Source organism: Pseudochaenichthys georgianus, chromosome 3 (assembly GCF_902827115.2).
Source record: "Pseudochaenichthys georgianus chromosome 3, fPseGeo1.2, whole genome shotgun sequence".
Lineage (NCBI taxonomy): Eukaryota > Metazoa > Chordata > Actinopteri > Perciformes > Channichthyidae > Pseudochaenichthys > Pseudochaenichthys georgianus.
The window spans coordinates 26898818-26920587 of NC_047505.1; the positions used below are offsets into that span (position 1 = coordinate 26898818).

General features: G+C 39.7%; 2 protein-coding genes across 2 annotated transcripts; one reads left to right on the plus strand and one right to left on the minus strand.

The window, feature by feature from the left end:
• Nucleotides 1–879: 879 nt before the first annotated feature.
• zrsr2 (zinc finger (CCCH type), RNA-binding motif and serine/arginine rich 2) lies at nucleotides 880–6849 on the plus strand. Its single transcript, XM_034108219.2, has 11 exons — nucleotides 880–1153; nucleotides 1632–1711; nucleotides 1802–1886; nucleotides 1996–2104; nucleotides 2442–2528; nucleotides 2945–2983; nucleotides 3473–3603; nucleotides 3712–3925; nucleotides 4500–4555; nucleotides 4671–4780; nucleotides 4893–6849. The coding sequence occupies exons 1-11, from the start codon at nucleotides 1119–1121 to the stop codon at nucleotides 5732–5734; spliced, it is 1788 nt and encodes a 595-aa protein (XP_033964110.1). The 5' UTR covers nucleotides 880–1118; the 3' UTR covers nucleotides 5735–6849.
• Nucleotides 5996–13597, minus strand: ap1s2 (adaptor related protein complex 1 subunit sigma 2). Its single transcript, XM_034108220.2, has 5 exons — nucleotides 13424–13597; nucleotides 12827–13005; nucleotides 8447–8555; nucleotides 8165–8302; nucleotides 5996–7592 (listed from the first exon to the last, which is right to left on the minus strand). The coding sequence occupies exons 2-5, from the start codon at nucleotides 13003–13005 to the stop codon at nucleotides 7545–7547; spliced, it is 474 nt and encodes a 157-aa protein (XP_033964111.1). The 5' UTR covers nucleotides 13424–13597; the 3' UTR covers nucleotides 5996–7544.
• Between the last annotated feature and the right edge of the window lie 8173 nt (nucleotides 13598–21770).

Below are 21770 nucleotides of genomic sequence, written 5' to 3' on the forward strand. Positions count from 1 at the left end.
TATTTAGTCTAAATGATGTTCCCCTTAATTTTCCCAAAAGTAGAAATGGGTCCGGGTTCTTATGGGTTAAAACCCCCAATTAGAAATGTGGGCATCTTCTTCTTATTCTTCATATTATTTATTTATTATTATTAGTTTTTTTAAAGAAGCGGTTTTACCCGGAAGTAATTTGTAGCAAAAAGTGCACTACAAAAGGAAATCACACCACCAGTTAAACTTGGAAAAGGAGAAGGAAAAGCAGTAATTAAGAAGAAAGGGATGGAGATCTGGCAGAAAAGATGGGAGAAAGACCAGAAAGACAAAGAGTATCAAGTGCAAAAGACAATTACAATTAATATTTATAAAGAAAGAAACAGAAGGGAGGAAATCATGATAGCTAGGCTCAGACTAAATCACACTCCATTGCATGGTACACTGTATGTCATGGGGGAAAGTGACAGTGACAAGTGTGGGAACTGTGGAGTTAGGGAAAATGTGGTACATATTTTATTACATTGTGTCACCTATAGAGTTGAAAGAGGAAAATTAAGGGATACAGTTTTAGAGGCAGAGAGGGAGTGGAATGTAGCTGGTATTCTGGGAACAGAAGGAGAAGGAGTAAGAGCTACCAGAAAGGCACTGTTCACCTTTTTGAGGGAAACTGGGATAGGGGAAATAATCTAACAGTAGGTTAGAATAAGACCATGGTTGATTTGTTTTTTGTTTTTGTTTTGTTTTATTTATTTTATGGTGTCTTAGTTTTATGTTTTTCGATATGCTGGTTTATTAGAGGGATGACATGGTGATACACACTCGTGTACAGTAGGTGGCGGTATGCACCTTTTAAGTTGTTTGCAATCCGCCAAAAATGAGAGAAGAAGAAGAAGGAAGTAATTTGTGGTAACACCATCGCTTCTTCCGCTCAAAACAACTCCGCATGCAGACAACTAGCTGAAGTTGAAAACAAACGTAACTTATTGAGTTGTATCACTTCTTGGACAACCCGACTCTAATTTTGTAGTATCATGTCCCCTCAGAGAAAATCTAATTGAAAGTTTGTTTAAAGTAATTGCCGATGAGAGTATACAACAAGGACTAACGTCAGCTGCACATGCTAACTAACTAGCTCGTTAGCTGTGATGGCAACTCCTCTGATTTCCGCTCCTTTGTTAAGGTCTGTGTTTCTAATTAAATCCTGTTGACATAACTTGACCATCTAACGATGTTTGGGTGTTGGGCAACAATACCATAAGAAAACGTAGAGACCCAATTGCATTGTTGTAATGTCATTGCGTTAGTCCTGCTGTAGCGACTAGTGCTAATGTTTTAAACCTCATAGAACAATTGGGTTATCGGTTATTTGTATTCAAGTAAAAATGTGTTCTGTGTTTTAACGTTTTGGTCATTTCGAGGCTAACGTACTGTTTACATGTACCTTGCATCAACGCCAATGTAATACTACCGAATCACAAAATGATGATTGAAGCTTCACTATAGATATTGCATACTTGTGGGCGGACTACAGCACATTTATAGTAATCTCAGCAACCTAACAGTAGAAATATAAAGTGCATAACCCATAAACCTGGTCTTCCAAGTGTATAGTGTTTTTATCTGAAGCTTTTTTCCCAACGTCATATTTTTTTCTTCAGTCAAAGGGAACGCCGCGCTGCTCTGAGGAAAGAGAGAAGAAAAAAGAAACGCCAAGCTCTCGCCCAAGCCAGAGAAAGTGGTACAAAGATATAATGTTGGTGCTTCTATCATTTCTACAGTTGAAGCTGCACCAAAAGATGGATCCAACACAACATGTCCTCTGTTACAGGTTTAAAAAATGGAGGAAGCCCTGCACATGAAGTGGAGGAAGAAGAAGAAGAAATAAATGAAGATGACGTTGCTGAGGAAGAAAGGTAGGTTAATACCATCGTCTCTCTGCTGACCTGCAGCTGAACATTCAGTGACGGGCAACACAGGAAATGTTTGTTGTTTTTTTATTTTTGTCCGTCTTGTTTTGTTCAGACTGCGGCTGCATACAGAGTGGTTGGAAAGAGAGAGGCTTGCCCAGGAGGAGTTCAGGCTGAGGGCTGAGAGGGAGGAGGCTGTAAGGAAAAGAAAAGAGGAGGAAGAGGTAATCTGCTGTTTGTGTGTAACATAGGAAGCATCTAAAACATGACCATTTTTGAAAACGCACTAACATTTTGTGAATAAAGCAGATTTACCAATGTGTCTGTATTCACACTGATGGTGAAATGTGGGGATCATCTGATTCGGAAGTTATTTACCAATGTGGCAATCTACATAATATGTGAATAATTGGAGCCTTTCACAGAAGATTACTGCCCTCAGTTGGGTCTGGTTACTGTGTTAATAAATGGCTAACAGACGAGAGCACCGGAGCCTGTTCCACTGATTATTCTAAATAAGATGATTATATTCACACGCTTTATGTCGTCTTGTGTTTACAGCGAATGATAAAGGAGGAATGGGAGGCCCAGCAGAAGAAAGAAGAAGAAGAGAAAGAACAGAAGCAGCAGGACAAGCGAGACAGAGAGGTGAAACGGGCCCCAGGAGGATAAACAAAAAGAAATATATCCTCTTCTACTTAAGTGTTTATATTATCCATCCAAAAGGGAAGGTTCAGACAATCATAAAGTCATCATGTTTATTTTTAAGATTTGTTTTTGTTTGTACATGGTTCTTAAAAAAGAAAGAAAATCCTTGACCAAGTGGCACAAGCAACCCTCCAACTCTTCAACTAAGATACACACAGAGAGAAAACCCCTAACAGCAGCTTCAGCTCTCACAACAAGGATGTATCTTTTACTGTGTGAGACTACAGTCTGTGAAATCGCTTTCCAAAAGTCCAGAAATGTTTAAATGCCAGTTCTTGTGAGTGTGGTCTTAACACACAGTAACAGATGTTGACCTCTACACATTTTCACCCGCCGTGTCTTTACACCATTTGTAGGAGGCCGTTCAGAAAATGTTGGATGAAGCAGAAAATCAGGTATGAACACACATTGATGTCACAAGTAAAAACAAGTGTCAAAATCATATTTGTGTTTTATGAGAGTACATGTGTACTTCAAAGTCTGTATAGACTTGTTTGTCAATTTAGGAATATATGTATCCTAATGGTGTGCAGCTCAGTTTCATTTATAAATGCGCAGCTCGGTTTAATGTGTTTTTATATTCAAGTTCAGTTAAACCTCACACATAAAGAACATGTCAAAGATATTTTTACACTAATTTCAGAAATAATTTCTCTCTTGCTTAATTTCTACCTCCAGACATCACTGATTATTTAGACTTTATACTGCATTAACCCTGATAAGCACATATTTGATTACAAAATTCGAAATATGTTCATCCAACCTTTAAAGACATATTTATATATATAAAAAATAATGTTTTTAATTTTTAAAGTAGGAGCTACATCTTATTCCAGTTTAAAGTCAGACTATACAGCATATACATTTGTGTTCTTGTGTTGCAGTTAGAGAATGGAGGAGCGTGGATGAATCCCGAGGCTCCTGGGACAAAGAGCTCGGAGAACTTTGGGACGGAGCGGGACGTGGCAAACTGTCCTTTCTTCCTGAAGACCGGGGCGTGTCGATTTGGAGACAGGTACTGTTGGTTTCTCCTTTGACGTGACTTGACTAATTATTGCACAAGTCACAAATGTTTTTGGAATGTTTCTGTATACTCTCCCCTCTTCCTCCTTTGTGTGTCCAGATGTTCTCGGAAGCATGTTTATCCCACAGCCAGCCCGACTCTGATGATCCGGGGAATGTTTACGACGTTCGGCTTGCAGCAGTCGCGCCGCGATGATTACGACATTGATGCTTCTTTGGAATACAGCGAGGAGGAGCTGCAGGAGACTTTCCTCGACTTCTACCAGGACGTCCTGCCGGAGCTGAAGAGTGTCGGCAAGGTGGTGCAATTCAAGGTAAGATGAGATCAGGAGGAAGTACCAAAAATGTCAATCCATATATACCCTAATTAAGTAAACCATGATTTCAGAATATAAGGTCAGGGTAGCGGCTCTGATTGCTGACATGTTACATGTATTATTAGAATAACGGAACACCGTCCAGTTTATGTCAGCTCATATAAATACTTTGATGGATTGTTTTTGGTAAATTCAACTTCTGCATGTGACGTTATTTGTGTCAATATTTTCAATTTAAAATATTCAATATAGGTACCAAGTCAAAGAAAAGTTTTAAAGATGATTTATTAGTCAATTTAGATTACATAAATAAATATTTTTGTTTTTATTTTGCCTGGGAAATTGTAAAAAGATCATCCTTCCAGTGTGCTACACAATTAAAACATTTCAAAAATACAAATATATAAAATTATCTCCTGCCAAATTCAGTCAGATTTAAGTTATCCCTCTGACTTTTTCTAAGAATTCCTATTTAAAAACCAACCTGAAACCTCACTGTTCAGGAATACATGACCAAATAATAAAGACAAAAAACCTACATTCGGTTTCTTTGATACCTTTTCTTTTTTAGGTCAGCTGCAATTATGAACAACACCTGCGAGGAAATGTTTACATTCAGTTTGACACGTAAGTTATCACACAACTGCTCCATAACTTTCCCAAAATAATACCTGTATACTGTTTGAAGTTCAGAATAAAACACTTAATTATTTGTCCTCCCATCTCTCTGTTGTGTGTCCAGAGAGGAGCAGTGCATGGAGGCCATCATCAGGTTCAATGGGAGGTGGTACGCAGGCCGGCAGCTTCACTGTGAGATGTGTCCTGTTACTCGGTGGAAGAATGCTATATGTGGTGAGTTGTTCTGTCTGATAGAAGAGTTTCTTTTCATTTAGTGACATTACTGCAGAGAAACAAGATTCAGTTCAATGTATTCATCTTGTTTGTGATGTATTTCCTCTCTCAGGATTGTACGACAGACAGAAGTGCCCCAAAGGGAAGCACTGTAACTTCCTGCACGTATTTCGAAACCCTGGCAATGAATTTTGGGAGGCGGACAGGGACCTGCATCTGTCTCCAGACCGCAGCGTCAGGGGGAGTCGCAGAGACGGGTGGCAATCGGAAAGATACGGAGACAGATCGTGGAGGCAACGTCAGAACAGCAGAAGCCCCCCGAGATCTGAGAGATCCCATAGCAGACGAGAGGGAGACAGACGGAGGAGCAGGAGCAGAGAGAGCAGGGCGTCCCAGCAGCACCGAGAGGACAGACGGTCATCCAGACACAGTGACAGAAAGAACAACTGGTATCTAAGCAAGAGTAAGGATAGGTCGAGGAGTAGAAGTAGAGAGCCAAACAGAAGTAGAGATAAAGACAGGGAGCACAAGAATAGAAGTGAAGAGACAGACAGTAGAGACACAGAAACACATGAAGAAGTGAGGAAAAGGTCGAGAAGCACAAGCAGAGAAAGGAAGAAACGCAGTACAGAAAAGAGCCCCAAGAAACCAGATACTATTGAGGAGACCAAAACACGCCGCCGCCACAAACAATCCAAAAAGGGCAAGAAAAAGAGCAAAAAGAAGCATAAGAAGAAAAGCCATCTGCCTGAAGAAGTGACCTCATCTGGAGAGTCAGAGAAGGAGGACGAGAGTCTCCCTGCAGAGAGTCCTAGTGGGGCAGGTCAGAAAAACCATGATTTTGATCAAAGTCTGGGAGTTGACGGGGAGCTTTGTCCTGAGGTGAAACATGAACAGTCTATCACAGAAATGCTGAAAGAGGCCGCCGGAGAAGGTGACATGAGTAACTCTTAGTTACCTTTCAAAATATATGAATTGGTTCTGGCTTTTCTCCTCGACATGTTTTTAGCAAGTTAGCACCTGTACATATGTGAATATTTGTAGCTTTTGTAAAGTGGTTAACGTCGCTTCAATTATCGGACGCTGGAGCTGCAGAACAACATGGTTATTGATGCTGAGTAAAAACAATATGAAAAAACATCAAAAACGGGGGTTATTTCTTTGTATACATTTATTGTTAATAACTTGCAAATATAAGAACAAAATGTTGGAAAATGAGTTGGCAGTGTTTAATACAAAAAGTGATTTATTTTTGCAGAAATCAAAGATGTCGAATAATTACTTCTGAATGTTCGATGACAACACTTTACGGTTTTAAGAATGCAGATACAATTCTTGGATGAGCATGTATTCATTACTTGTTGGCCTGTTTTCCTGCTGACAAGTGAACAAGCTGACGCTGATGAATATTCATGATGTCCCCTGATATGTGCAGTTCATCTTCTGTCGCTTCTACCCCATAAAGAAACTCATGCTAGACCTGCCCTTAAACTGTTTGGGACAATAATACTGCTATATTGTGGCCAAATAATCCCCACATACATGTTCTGTCAAACATCCTGCCGCTCTAAATCCCTTTTCTGCTATGTTAACTTTCTGTAGACTACATCGAGAAGATAAAACAGTGTTCTTTGGTCATGTTAGTCTTTAAGCCAAACTAAACTATACATAAAATAGATTTTTCTTTTGAGTCCCTATGCTTTCCTGTCCCAGATTTGACTCCAGAGGCCATTATGAAATGGCAAATGCTTTTGTCAGGAAAAGTCTTTTTGTGGAAACAACACTACAAGACTCTTTACAAACTGCTGAGGTTAAGAAAAGGCAACGTCTTGAAAATATACATGGTTCATTTTTAAGAACTCACTAAACACAAACTTGTTCAAACCTACATAACAAACACTGATGTTGATAAGTCTTTTAATTTCACTTAATTGTTGGGTTGAATGACCCGTGTGATTGTAACAGTGTCAGCGATTCCCACAACAGCACTAGCCCCCGTTGGTTATTCTCATGTGTTATCCTTATCAGAGTCACAAGTATCAGATCAATAAATATTCATTTAATAAAACCCAGGTCATTACTTACCACTGTTCTTAAGGTAGTCCTCAAAGACCCATCTAACCATCTCGATTGATTTAATTTATATTTCCAGAGATGAGCCTCTTTTGTAATATACAAAATGATATATTTGCTCATTTTGTACATTGTTATATTGTTTTTGCAGTATTTAATATGAAGCAACATAATGCCCATTTGCTTTTGAGAAACAAGATGAAAAACCTTTTTAATTATGCATTTAGTTTGTTAACAAAAACAGGTTTATCAAATGAACCTCACAGATGTCAGAATATTTATTTATTTAGTATTTGGATGCTGAGCTCTGGCCTGAATGTGAAGGTACATCATGAGAATTGCCAACTGAGTCTACAACAGCACCTTTAAAAATACTTGAAGCCAAACAGCACACACAACTCAAATCAGTGATGATTAATATGGTGCTGGAGTTTCATGTCGTCGCTACATTGTACTCAGTTGAGTTTTAAGAAGTTAGTTCTGTGAAGGATGTTAATACTACTGCAGAATACAGTGAGGGAGATTGTTCAGAGGAGATACATCAACACCGCAGTTGGCACCACATTTAAAGGATAGTACATGACAGAATACATAGATGGTGATTATATACATACAACACTGACAGTCAACAGGAGAGAGACATAGAGGTTGCCATATCTGCATCTGGAGGAAGGAACTGCAGCATGATGATTTATGTCAGCCCAATTTCTTCCAAAACGCTCCGTGGTGCCTCGGCCTCCTGCAGACAAAGACAAGAGAGAAAGGTTTGTTGCTGACGTACATTTTGTAGTACAAAAAATATCCTCTATGCTTGCAGGTTACCAAGTAAGATAAACCCTTCTTAGGCCTGCACAGTCAGCTGTTCTTGTAACAACAGTACTGCATGCTTTGCTAAAAATACATAAATAATTATGTTGACTGCAAAGGACTACAGTGACACAGAGATGCAAACATCCAGGACAGGACTTGCTTAGGTGCACTGGCACAGGGGAGGGACCGGTATTCATCAAGCGCTGCAGGCTTAGAATAAACAGGTGACGTCAGGTGTGGAGGGGCGCAGGGTGAAAAAAAGATGTATCCTTATATCTGGTTTCAGCTTCTCAGATGAAGCTTTTCTGACTGAAATTACATTAAACTGAATATATATTGGGGGTTTGGAAAGTTGGTTAATTCATTATTTGAATACTACTAGGGGCTTTGGAAACGTGATGGGCATTGTAACCAAGTTATCTGACATTTTGGATCGAAACACCTTTTGACCTGACACTAGTGAGTGTGTGTAATAGTGTGTGTTTACAAAACTGTTCGTACCTCTTGCAGCAGGTCAGCCTGCTCGATGGCCTTCAGCACGTTCTTCTTCGACGTCTCCTGAGCCTCTCCCCCCAGCAGGAACTCATCCAGGATGAAGTAGGCCTTCTCAAAGTTGAAGATAATATCCAGCTCACAAACCTGTGTGGCCAAACAGTAGCAGATCAGAGGAGATCCTGTAGTTAGTGACACACTGAAAGGATTCGTACAGTACACTTTCTATTGTTTTCTGCCACATTCTACCAATTAACAGTTTATTTGAGATGTGTGACATTTAAGACTTACACTGCCAAAATATTTGTCCAGCAGCTCCACGTATCGATGGATGATCTCCAGGGTGATCAGCTCATTGTCCTGATCCTCCACAGCACAGCAGAAATACAGGCTTGCATATCTACAACCGAAAGTAAGCAAATAAAAGATGAACGGTGGGTGATGTATAACAATGTTAGTGCTCTCCCGGCAGAAATGCAACATATCAGTGTTTTCAATGTAGGCAACAGTAGGCTTTGATCAGTATCAGGACTCAATCTAGGATACACATACCTAGATATGCATACAATAAGAAATACAAATTCAAAATTCCCATCAAAAATAATAAAGATAACTTGCGATTACTTTGCAAACATCTGGAAAAAAATGGACCATTGTAGCTTTTACATGAAGTGGAAGTTGAAGAGCATGAAGTTTACATGTATGTATTTTACATGTATACATGATAAAACTGCACCGCATTAGATGTTTACATATGTACCCAGTGGCGTTTCTATATGTACAAAAGTGGTGGGGCACAAAAAATGTAGATGTTTATATATAAGCTTCTGCAGTGAGGTTCATGGCTGGTGAGGCACCATCATTATTTTAATACTTTCTGCTGACACTAGGTGGGGCTGTGCCCCACCTGCCCCTAATGACCAGTCGCCACTGTATGTACCTAATAAACAGGTAGCTTCATGTTTGTTATCATGAGGCAAGAAAACACCCTTTTCAGTACTGCAGCACTGTGTCACTGTCACGGCTATTTTGTTGTTTGTCTTTGTTTTTTTACATGGGAAGTTACTTTTGTATTCTAAAGCTCAACAGTTATATGTCCAGCCACAAATGAGGCAATCTTACGTAATGAATCATTGTCCTTCACTGTTTGGCAGGTGTTATTAGAGAGGGTGTGTTTCTGGCTTTCAGCACACAACAGAAGGTGAGATCTAAGGCCCCATTTACACGGGAACGCAAACAAACCGAATTCGATATCAAAAAAGTCTTCTGTGCACACGGATACGGCTCAATAAACGTGTCCCTTCACACGAGACCGCTCGACCCGCTGGAGACGCTGTAGTACATATGCTGGGCCTGTAAGTGGCACTGTACTTCCGCCACGAAATACACCAAAAGCAGTGAAGAAGACCCCCCCCCCCCCTGTACTGCGAAGCCGGATTTTCGCTTAGCGAGCTAACTTCAGGGAAAACTGGGTTTCCGGTCCTACAACGCTAGTTCTCTTCTTACCGGGCTAGATCTCCATGGTAACTGATGCTGAACGGCAAACCTGAGGGCTGAGGCCTGTACTACCGGGCTAGATCTTGATGGTAACTTATGCTGAACGGCTAGCCTAGTCCGGAGCAGATTTGGTTACAGGATAAGAGATCAACTCAGTGAAAGCACTGCCTGCTGACCAATCAGAGCTTCGTGTGCGGAGTTTAAAGCGATCAAGTAAAATTACAGGATAAAGGAAATACAGAAAAACTGCCGTTGCAGGAAAGACGGACGGAAAAAATCAACTGACTGTGTGAACGTGAAAATTAATAGAATATCACCTCCCATCTTCAGAGCGATCTGACTAATATAACATTAGCGTTAAGAAAGCTTACTTAAATATCTGCCACAACATAAGTAACCGGATCAAAGTAACATTACGTACAGTCCGCGGCACTGTGAGGGCAGACGTGGATGTGTCCCATTATCATTCATATCACATCATATATTTCCTTATCTGAGTCAGCTTATTGAGCCGTATCTGGCCGTGCAACACTCACAGTGTCACATACTGTATGCAGCAGTATTATTTTAAGCAACACATTAAGTTGACGAAACACTCGAGTCAAATGTAATTAAAGTCAGATCCACTCGTGTCTTACACAGGGCAGTGATATCATAAACCTGTTAATGTACGCATTCAAACACTTGTTCTTTTACCAGCTGTATTCACCTTGCAGGTGCAGCTATGTGGCTTTTATCCTGGATAAAGTGTTTAAGTCATGGATGTTTAAAGTTTAACTTCTTCATATTTGTCTAATATTATAGTTCACTTTTCATTCAGGAAGTATGACGCTGCGCTGTCAGTACGCTTCTCCATGTTTGTGATTGGTCAAATGTTGCTAGCCCCGCCCCTTTCATGTGAACGCCCACTCAGCCGGACAGAGAAACCCTGGCTTGAGTTACCGAGTTGATAACCAACGTCATAGGGCCGGTTAGCGAGATTGTTTTGGATTAGGTAAGCCGGGTAACTCAAACATATCCAGGGTATGTTGAACTGGATTCGTAGTTCAGGCCTCTGGTTGCCCTTCTGTTTATTCTCCGCGGTGGATTTAGCAACATGTGGTTCATGTAGTTCTCCATGTCCACTTGTTGCTGATGGTTGTGGTAGAGGAGCTGTAGATTGTGCACTAACATCTGTAGCATGGTCAGCAACAGTAGCTACTGACCATGCTACAGCAGTGAGCAGCAGAAGTGGGGAGAGGCGGGGCTATGGCTTCATCGTTATCAGGAAATGATCGTATAGGACGTCACACAGAGCCGTTTGGCCCTCCAGAGTGTTCCGTCCGCAGATCTATCCACCTTGGGACCCATTATCGTTTGAGGGGTCCGTTTCCGCGGTTCCATTTAGGGATCGACCGATATGGCTTTTTCAAGGCCGATACCGATACCGATTCTTAGTAATCAAGGAGACCGATAACCGATATTTGGAACCGATATACATTTGCAGTCAAATCAGAAAATCTATAGTGTCAAAATGTAGAATAACACAAACTCCAACACAACTTATTTGAAATGCATTTAAGCATATATTATATTTAATGAACTTTTAAACATCTTACAACTGGTTTTCTCTCTGAGCCCTTTTCTTTAGTGCAGCCATCTGCTATGAGTTAGAGAGAGACAAGAAGTGGGGCAGCAGGCTGGCCTGACATGCTTAACTAACAATAATGCTTAATTTATTATATCAAACCAATGCCTGTCTGTCTAGCATAAAATCCCAATAAACTGCTAGCAACTGCAAAACACTAGTGCTAGCTAATGTTTTGCAAACTATTAAAAGTGAGGCTATTGCAGTAGACCTAACGTTAGTCTAGTAGCCTCACTTCTAATATTTTGCTAAACATTTGCTAAATACATGTTGGCTAGCTAATGAGCTTCACATATCAACCTGAAAAACTGCGAGGCTCCACTCGCAGCCCCCCCTCCGCACCACAGTTACTCCGCTGCGAGACGCTGCACGCACCCCAACTCTGACTGACTTCCCGCGTCCCTGTGTAACTGGGAAGCTGATCGAATTGGATCAATAGATCGTGCTGTTTTTGCAACTTCAGCATAGGGGATTAGGATGTTTATTGAACTTCGGCTTTCAACTGATTTACCTTCGAAACACATGTGTGTCTCTGCCGCTCAGCGCTGCTGCTTGCCTCCGTCTGTGTCTGCGTTCTTCGCACCTGCCTGTAATCTGAGAAGGTCCCGCCTCTATGGCTGGCTCCGGCCCGGAAAATCATCAGTGTTGATTGACACTTCAGTAATAGCCTATCAGATAGCGCTGTGGGTGGGACATTGCTCGTGTACAGAGAGTGGTGACTGCAGACAGAGAAACAGCCGCATCAGAGCCAAAGTGTTATCGGCAATTTTATAAAAAAAAGGCCGATACCGATAATCGGTCAAATGAGGAATATCGGCCCCGATAATCGGTCGACCCCTAGTTCCATTACGGCCTCGTGTGAACGAACGGGCTATACGAAAGAGAAAAGTAGCAGATACAACCCGTTTCGTTCCCGTGTAAACAGCGCCTAAATGCCAGAAATCTCATTGCATGACAACATAATAACTGAATTGTCGGTTTTTATTAACCACCCAGCAAGCCACTACAGATACAAAAGCAACGTAGCAAACCGAACATTTACCCATCCTATCACAATAATCTGAAATTCCTGGCATAGGACAGTGGAGTTTATTTAGACCACTGTGAAATGTGTGAATGTTTAACCACATAATCTGAAGGATCACTTGGCTATGAAACAGTATCTCCTATATTTAAAACGACTTGTGATCATGTCACTGAGTAACACCTTGTCACAACTAAACTGTCTTCATGACAACTACTGAGGAAGACTGTGATGTTTTCTATAAATGTGTGATGGAAAACAAAAGTCAATGGAATTTTAGTAAGGAATGCACTTTAACATCGACTCAACATGGTAAAGGTAGCTCCAATATCTTTTGATGAGCAATTTGTGTGCATTTTTTGCATTTAATCGTTTTTTATTTATTTGATTTAAATTATTTAAATGAAGATGCTCAGAAGTTTGTTTCATACAGCTGAGAGGAGTTACAAAACTGAAAACAAAACTGAAAACAACCAAAGATATTTAAGTTTGTAATTGAAACTTCTCTTATTCACTTACTTACCTCTTGTACACGATTTTGAGGTCTCTCCATTCCAAGAAGCTGCACATCTTGGGCTTCCTGGCCAATATGGTCTGGACCAGGTCTCTGGAGATCTTCTTCCTCTCCTTATCAGACAGAGGCACATACCATTTCTGTAGCCGCAGCTTTCCCTGCCGGCTGAATAACAGCATGAACTGCATCTGATGGAGGAAGTTCATTAAAGATTTATCCATGGCAAAGAAAAGATACACACTATTTAGAGAGAAGGAAGGTACATACACATATAACAGGAAGGACTGAGGGGCAAGTAATCACCAACCATGTAGCATTTATGTTATTTTTTCCATGTGATTCAGTACATGTAATGGAACAAAAAATAAAAATGTATTAATGTATTATTCGAGGATAAAACGACCTGATCAAATGTATCTTTGCTCAGTTTTACGTCTAGGAGGCGTTTGCACAAACTTCCATTAGCTTATGTTAGCTATCTTTGCTAAATTGCAGCATATTAACAGCAACAACACGATAGGTGTGTATATATTATGTGTAATTTGCGCCCCCTCACGCGACGCCCAGCTAACGAAAGCAGACACGAGAAGTAAATACGACCCTTACCTTCGAGTTAGTCACTTGGACGCCTGGTACCTACAGTATATTTAGGCGGAATACATAACCAAAAAGAGGGAACAGATATGTCTGTCTCTGCAGGTTAGCTTCTCCTCCACACTGATGCTAAACTAGCTAGCGGATGGTGGTTGCTGGTGAGACGCCGATGAAGGGAGCGGTGGTCTGATTGGTCGAAAAAGACACAGCTGTAGGATTTGATTGGCTTAAAGGTTCCGTTATTCCAGTGCCGTTATTCATTACGTTGCATACATATAAGTCTATGGTTGCATATACAGCAGCTATGTCTTCCTGGTAGGACAGTTTACCACTTGTCATTGTCACTTCTCTTCTTTTTTTAAAGAATCTAAAACATCACATGATATCCCAACAAAGAAATTACACTTTACACACATAGGAATTCAGCAAAAACTAGGTGTGAAGTAGATAATTAAGTACCTTAACTGAAGTACTGCAGACCAATCTCACCTGTCGCCTATTTTCTTCAGGTGAGAGTTGGGAGAAAGAAACAATGTGATATTTGGGCCCATTTTCGCTACAATGAGGCGGAGAAAAAAAGCGAATGCATTGTTTTATCAGAAGTCAAGCAATGTGGCCATAACACAGCTGGTAAAAACACCACAAACCTGACCAGATACTCTCTGCAAAGCTGCATTCTTAATCATTCAACATGTGTTTTTCATCAAATAAGGACAAGATATAATCTTATTGTGAAATAAGTTTGGTTTTAGCTTGACTAGTTTGAGTGAAATGTTCTATATAATCTGATGACTAAAAAAGACTCAACAGTTTTCATTGACAAAAAGTAGACTAAAATAATTAGTTTTCTTTGACTAAAATAAGACTAAAATGCTCAGACTTTCAGTCGACTAAATCTTGACTAAATAAAAACAGGATGAAGGTGATTAAATATGACTAAAACTAAAAAGGAAATTTAACACAGTCTAAAACTAAATCAAAAAATAGCTGACGAAATTAGCACTAGCCTACTTGCAATAAAACACGATATTGCTATAACTCCTATGAAAATTGTCAAAAGTGCTAAAACTTCACATGTGTGCTAACAGTCCAGCCGTGAAGACATCTACGGGACAGTTTTGAAATGTCTTCAAATGTAGTTGCCATGGCAACACAATGCTCGCTATGAAACACGGTTTTCTCATAACTTCAGTGAAAATGCTCCAAACGGCCCAAAACTTCACAGGTTTGGTAACGATTCAGCCATCAACACATCTAAGCGTATTATGGGGTGTCATCAAATACCGTTGCTATAGCGACAGATAATTCACCAAGTTAGTTCAAAGGTTTGCAGTTCAAATATTATACTGCTTTTCCAAGCCTTTTTACTTTCTTTTCTTCTCTTATCACACATTCAAGTCCCCAGTGTTCATGTATCATTTCAATCTAAATTCTTCACTTTCTTCTTACACATTACATTTCAGCATAGCAATTTAGCGTCAGCTTTTTAGCATAAAGCATTCCCACTAGCAATTTCTTCAGGAGTTGCATTCTCTAGTGATTATTTGTTATGATTAGGTGCTCAGCACAGAAACAAACACTGACAAACAGACTGGACTTTAACAGACTTTCTCTCAGCCTATTCTTTTCTGTCTGATGAAGACTTCATACTGACTTAAACATATTCCACATATTTTATTGGTGACATATGGTTTTAGTCGAAAAGTTTGCAGTCAATATTCTGCTGCTTTCCCAAGCCTTTTTCCTTTCTTTTCTCTTCTTAAAACACTTTTCTATTTCTCCGCTAAGTTCAACAACACACTTACTTGGTTTTTGTAGCTAAAAGCATGCTACAGAGACCATTCAGCTAATAACATATTCAGCTTTTTCTGCATTTTCAGATTAATTCAGCAACAAATGTTCACAGTTTACAGCATTCGCACGCATTTTCTGCAGGAAATGCATTTTCTAGTTTTGATCTCTGCAGCCCAATCCGCATCACAGTATGTAACAAGTTTCAGTTTCTCATCTTGTTGTTTAAAACATAACTCCTGATTAATTGTGCCCTTTAAGTACCTCAACATGTTTAGCAGTTAACTAGTGTTGTTCTTTTGGCTCTGCGAAATACTGTGACAGTTTACTGACTATCCAACTGAGATCAGGCCTTGTGGATGTCATTACATATATTAAGCTGCCTACTGCTTCACGATATTGTGTTGCATCAACAGCTTCACCATCAACGTTTTGTTTCTGTTCACATGGGGTGGACCTTTCAATCATTCATACCAAACCTTTCCAGTATTTTTGCAATTCATTTCTTTTGACCCTTATTTCTACTTTTTCCTGAGTAAAAGTCAATGATAGGAAATGTTTAAGTTTCCCAAGATCCTTCATTTAGAATGTTGTGCTCAACATTTCTTTCAGTATTAATTGTGTGAATATCATTAGCGATAACTAGATAATCTACCCAAATAATCAGAATGTTTTTCAATGTCTTTACTGTAGACACAGTGATCAGCTGGGTTTTGTGCAAAACCATTCTCACAGAGATGATCACGCAACATTTTTCTTCCAGTTTCTTCCAGATTGTTTTAACCCATACAGTGAGGAGGCGTGTGGCTCAGTGGTCTAGTGTGTTGGTATTTGGATCAGGGGAGCACAGGTTCAAACCCCACTGCAGTCAGCATGTTGTTGTGTCCCTGGGCAAGACACTTCACCCCAAATTGCTCCTGTGGGGGATTGCCCACTATTGAGTATGTATGAGTACTTTGGATAAAAGCATCTAACAAGTAACATGTAATAATGTGATTTATTCAGCTTGCAGATTAACTTTTCATCTGTGTCTGACTTGACCTCAAAACCTTCAGGTTGCTGCATATACAGCTCACAGTCAATTGGAGCGGGGAAATACGCAGTTTTAACATCCATCTGATGTAGGTGTAAGTCATGTTGAGCTGCCACTTGCATTAAGCTACTGATGTCATGTTTGCAGTCGGGGAAAATGTCTCCTTATAATCTATTCCTGCCACTTGACTATATCCCTTTGCAACATATCTTGTTTTGTATATCTCAGTTTTATCTGTGTTTTCTTTGATTGTGTAGACCCATCTACTCCCCACTGCATTTTTGCCCTCTGGTAGTGTGGTCAATGTGAATGTGTCATTTTCCTTAAAGGTCTCCTATCATGCTATTTTTAGGCATATATTATGGGTCTCAGATATATAAAAAATATATAAGAAACATGTCTATGATGTGTTTTGCTCAAAATACCAAACCGATCAGGCATTTTAGACATCCCTCATATCCCTCTATTTCAGCCCTGTTAGAGAAAAGCTGATTATGGGTCCTTAGCTTGAAAAAAAAAGAGGAGGGGGAGCTTGTGCCTGCTCAGAATTACCCGGCAGATTCAGCTCAATGCTCCCGTGACTAAACGCCATCATGTTCCAAACCACATCAAGGATTATTTCTGAAACAGTATGGAGCTCAAATGCTTTTTCTCTTGCCGGTTTGTGAGTTCCTTTTTATTTCCTGCTTTGTTACATGCTCTCTGCAGTACTGCGTTAGCTCTGAGTGTTAGCGATGCTTGCTAATGTAAACAAAGTAGTGTTGTCACGATACCAACATTTTGGTTTCGATACCGATACCAAGTCAAGAATTGCGATTCCGATTCTTTTTCGATACTTTTCTTAAAAAAAGGGAAACACGAATATCGGCTTTAAAATTAGGAATAACAGCTGATTTTAGCAGTCAGAACAACTAAAGCAGCAGTGTTACTAAGAACAGAAACCCCAAAGAGACACATCTAATATAAATATATATAAAAGCATTTATTTTAATTGTGTAGCAGTGAGTTTAACATTTTGGCAGCACTGTTGAGCATTTTGAAAATGTATTTTCATGCCTCTGTGCAAGGCTTAATCTTTCTATCTGTATAGCCACTGGTGTAAAGTAACTAAGTTCATAAACTCAAGTACTACTTGGGTACAATTTTGAGATACTTGTACTTTATTTAAGTATTTCAATGTTTCTTTTGCTACTTTGTTCTTCTAATCCACTACAGTTCAGAGGTACATGGTGTACTTTTACTCCACTACATGTATTAATCCCTTTAGTTACTTCACAGATCTGGATGAATGATGTGAAATCTAATCAAGTGTTGAATCAGACTTTAGTTCCACCTGGAGTAAATCCACCAGCTACCCTGCAGTCTACAAAGTACTTCAGACTAGCTGCACCTTCACCAGCTTTGAGAACACTTTCATGATCAATCATTATAAAACATATCATATATATTATTCTGGAATGGACCAATCTGCACAATGACTACTTTTACTGTCGCTACTTTAATACTTTTACTTGAGGAACGTTTTGAATGCAGTACTTTTACTGTAACAGAGTATTCTACACTCTGGTGCTTCGAGTACAAGACCTGACTACTTCTACTTTTACTGTCGCTACTTTAACTATATTTTGATGATAATACTTTTGTACTTTTATTTGAGGAACATTTTGATTGCAGGATTGTTCCTACATTCTGGTACTTCTACTTTAACTCAAGTACAAGACCTGGGTACTTCTACTTTTACTCAAGTACAAGATATATACTTATACCACCTCCGTTTATAGCCTATGAAAAAAACGAATAGAAAACGAAGGCTAAAGCTAACGATAGCAGATAGTGATGCTAGTTTGCTAGTTAAGTTTGCTCAACGATAATATTGCGACAGAAACACTTTTCAGTGCACATCACGCTCTGCCGCTCCGACAGGGAGCTCTGCTCTGAAACACCTGAACGGCCCGTTCACAGACTTCTGGCGTCTTTTTTGTCAACAAGCTGAGGCGCAGCGGCAGTTGCACTCCCACTTGCAGCCATGCTTCTCGTTTTCTCACATGCTCTGGCAGCTAGCGCGTGGCCGCGTGCACGAGAGAGGGGAGGGACTTAGAGCGTGCTTGATAGGAGCGGGACTGCAGGCACGGCTGCAGTGCAGGGAGTGGAAGCAGAGCGCTGAACACACAGCGCTGAACACACATGGCTCTTATTAAAACGGCGCTTTTTCACGGGAGTACTTTTCCCCGTCATTCTTAAGGTACCGATACTAATGAAACGGAGGAATCGTACCGTTTTTAACGGCAGGGTATCGCGGTACCTTTCAAGTATCGGTACACCGTGCAACACTAAAACAAAGACCATATTACTTCCAAAACAGTCCGGCAACTTTCTGATAGTGCCGTGAGTCTGCATTGCCGATATTACGTCATATCGGATGCAAATCTGGATCAGCTCCGTTGTTTCCCCATTTTTAGAGATGTGGGTGGAGGAAAAGAGAGGGTTTTATTTTCTGACACTTTGTGAGTCTCACCGGGGACACATTTATGTATAAAATACATCAAAAAGTGCATTTTGCCTGATAGGTCCCCTCTGCTGAATTCATGGCCTCTTTAAAGGTGTTTGGTACATTACACATTACTCTGTAGCAGTAGTCCATATTTACAAACGTATGGTCATCACACTCTACTTTGACATTCGTAGTCCTCTAAATACTGAGGTATTTTCCTCTCCTTGGGGATAGAGCAGAGTCCTGCATCGAGTCGGGTACCCGACGGGTACTGCATCTATGTTTAAACATGTACCTAATAAACAGGCTTAATCCTTAGCCCACTGCACTTGAGTGGCACATTTATTTAATAAATTGGATATTCATTATTGAGAATTACCCCTTGAGATGCTCAATCGTGTTTTCAAGGGGGTCTCACAGAAATAACTTACTAGTTACTTTGTGTATTGACTGCTCCAAAGGATAAGGTATCACATAATTATTTCAGGGCAAAATTCACAAGCTACCTGGCAGTATATATAATAAACAATATGTTCACCCCATCAGAAAAAAGACAAACATGTACATATCATTTGAGTAATGAGAATAAATAAATAATATAAGAAGTAATAAAACAAGAGACATACAACTATTATAAGAACCAAGGTAAACATAGGAACTATACAAGAGCAATTCAAAACAAATTCACAAGGTACCGTGACAGCCAAGGACAAGTAATACAAATCTATAAGTACAAATTACTTAACAAAGTCAATATCATCATTGTCAAAACTATTACTATAAAATGAGACATTCAGTGTTGCAAGAGTGTAGGATAACTTATGGTCAAATATGGAATAGGTCACGTACATTTAGTGGTTTATGTAAAGTATGTGCATGTTTTTGTGCAGCTTTCTGCTTACAGTATACTTACATTTGCCAAAAAGTTAAATGCTAGTTACTAATTGTGTACTCTTATTTTTCTAATTAAAGGACATTTTGCAGAAAACACTTCTGCATTTCTTCCACTACTTCTAATTGTGTTTATTTGTGTATTCACTGGTGCTCTTCTCCTTGTTATAGTAATGCATTTATTAATATAGCACTTATTAATATAGCACTTCTTTTTTTTTTTTACAAACAAATATTAGGAAGCCCTGCTCTTCACAACACTTACGATAAAAACTAGGCAAAAAGGAAAAACAATAAACTAATTATTAAAACAAAGCAATGAGTTTATTCAACATGTTAATCAATAAAGGGGTAAAACAAGGTGATGAAAGCAGGAAAAAATCCAACCCTAAGAAAAATATCAATACAGTTTATTATTTTAGTTTGTGTTTTTGTGTTTTCTCATTCTATAAAAGTGTAGAGCTAATAAGCTGTATGGGAAAGTTTCTAATGTTTACATTTGGTTGTGACCTTAAACCTTAAGGGAAAAAAATTAGGTCATATGGCGCCCCCTGCCGGCAAACACTCAAACAACATAAGTAGGCGTACATAATGTATTTTTTTTCCCAGGATGGATGTGCAATGCTCACATACTTACTGTGCACGCTCTCTCTTTCTGTGAAGCCTCTCACCTGTAAGGCCTGACAACACACATCCAGCAGTTTGACCAGGACACCGGGCTGTGTGTGTAAAACCAGGCTGGGGAGTGTTATGAAGGTAGATATGGTGCAAAATGCGAGAGCGTGTAAAACCTGATGTGAGCACTTGCAGAAAAAAAATCTGAGCTTGTGTGCATACATTTACACTATAACATATCCACGTAACTGTGAACCAAATGTACACTTGTATAAAATATCCACGTAACTGTGAACCAAATTTGAAGTCACAGAAGAAAAAAAAAAGTTTTGTAGCTTGTAGAAAAAAAATTAAGTTACTGATGAAATGTTCACTTGCAGAACAATACATATTTTTTAAATATATTTTCCATTTCAACTGCAACTTGGTTATTACAACCTCTCAAATCAGTCATTACAACTTGACGAATCTGCTCTGTGGCAGTATAAATCGACGAATCTGCGGTCTTGACTTTTGCTACACTTCTTGCGATAAATGTGTCGCAAAAGTAATTTTCACCTGTAAATGTGGGGGGAGTACGGAAGTCCCTCCCCTTCCGGGAGCCTCCATGGGACCCCGGAAGCAGAAAATTATACATTGAATTCAATGGAGAGAGAAAATGTATCTTTTGATCCCGTTTGAATTGTGCCACGAACTACACATATGATATTTGTCAATTTAAAAGAGCATTTTGCAAGTCAAAAAAAAAAAATGTGGGAATTAGCACATTATTACAACTTGAAGAACGAATGTTTTTAATAAGGGCTATACAAGTGTTCATACTGGGTAGTTTATTTAGTTAAATTATCCAACGATTTACAGACCACTCTTTCCCCATGTAAGTCAATGGGAAAAAGTGTTTCTGGGCCTGGCAACCAAACGGAAGTGTAGTACCGCCGTTTGGCCAGCACGAATATTTTCATCTGAGTCTGGCGCACTTCCTGGGGGCTTGGTACGGAGCCCCCTAGGGGACACGGAGAAGGAAAAAATGTTTTGCGAGATATCGTAAAACCCCTTTGCGAAATCGCAATACTTTTGTGAGATCTTGCAAAACCCCGTTGCAGTTTGTAGACTAAGCACTCCTCTCTCCCTCCTCAAGCTGCAGATTGCGACGAATTATTGATGTTTAGCTCGGATGACGGCGCGTATCGAACTGTTCTGATAAAAACGACTCTGTAGCTCGTTGTCTATCTTGCTATGATTGTAAAGTCATGTTGTTTGTATTTTTACAACGTTATGTTCATGAGTTATTGATCTGCGAAATTCGAATCTGTCAATAACTCAGCTCAGAGGGACGTGCATGTCCCCTCGCTCTGAGTGTTCTCTTGAGGTGTCTTCACTTATGTGAAACCCTTTATATATACAGTCTATGTGTGAAACCCGTGCCTATTGCCAAACACTGATGTTATATCTTTATATTTAAGGCCAAGCTCAAAGTAAAATCGATGAACCGCTCCATTGTTGTGGTTTCTGTGTTGCCGTAGCAGCCGAACTGACCA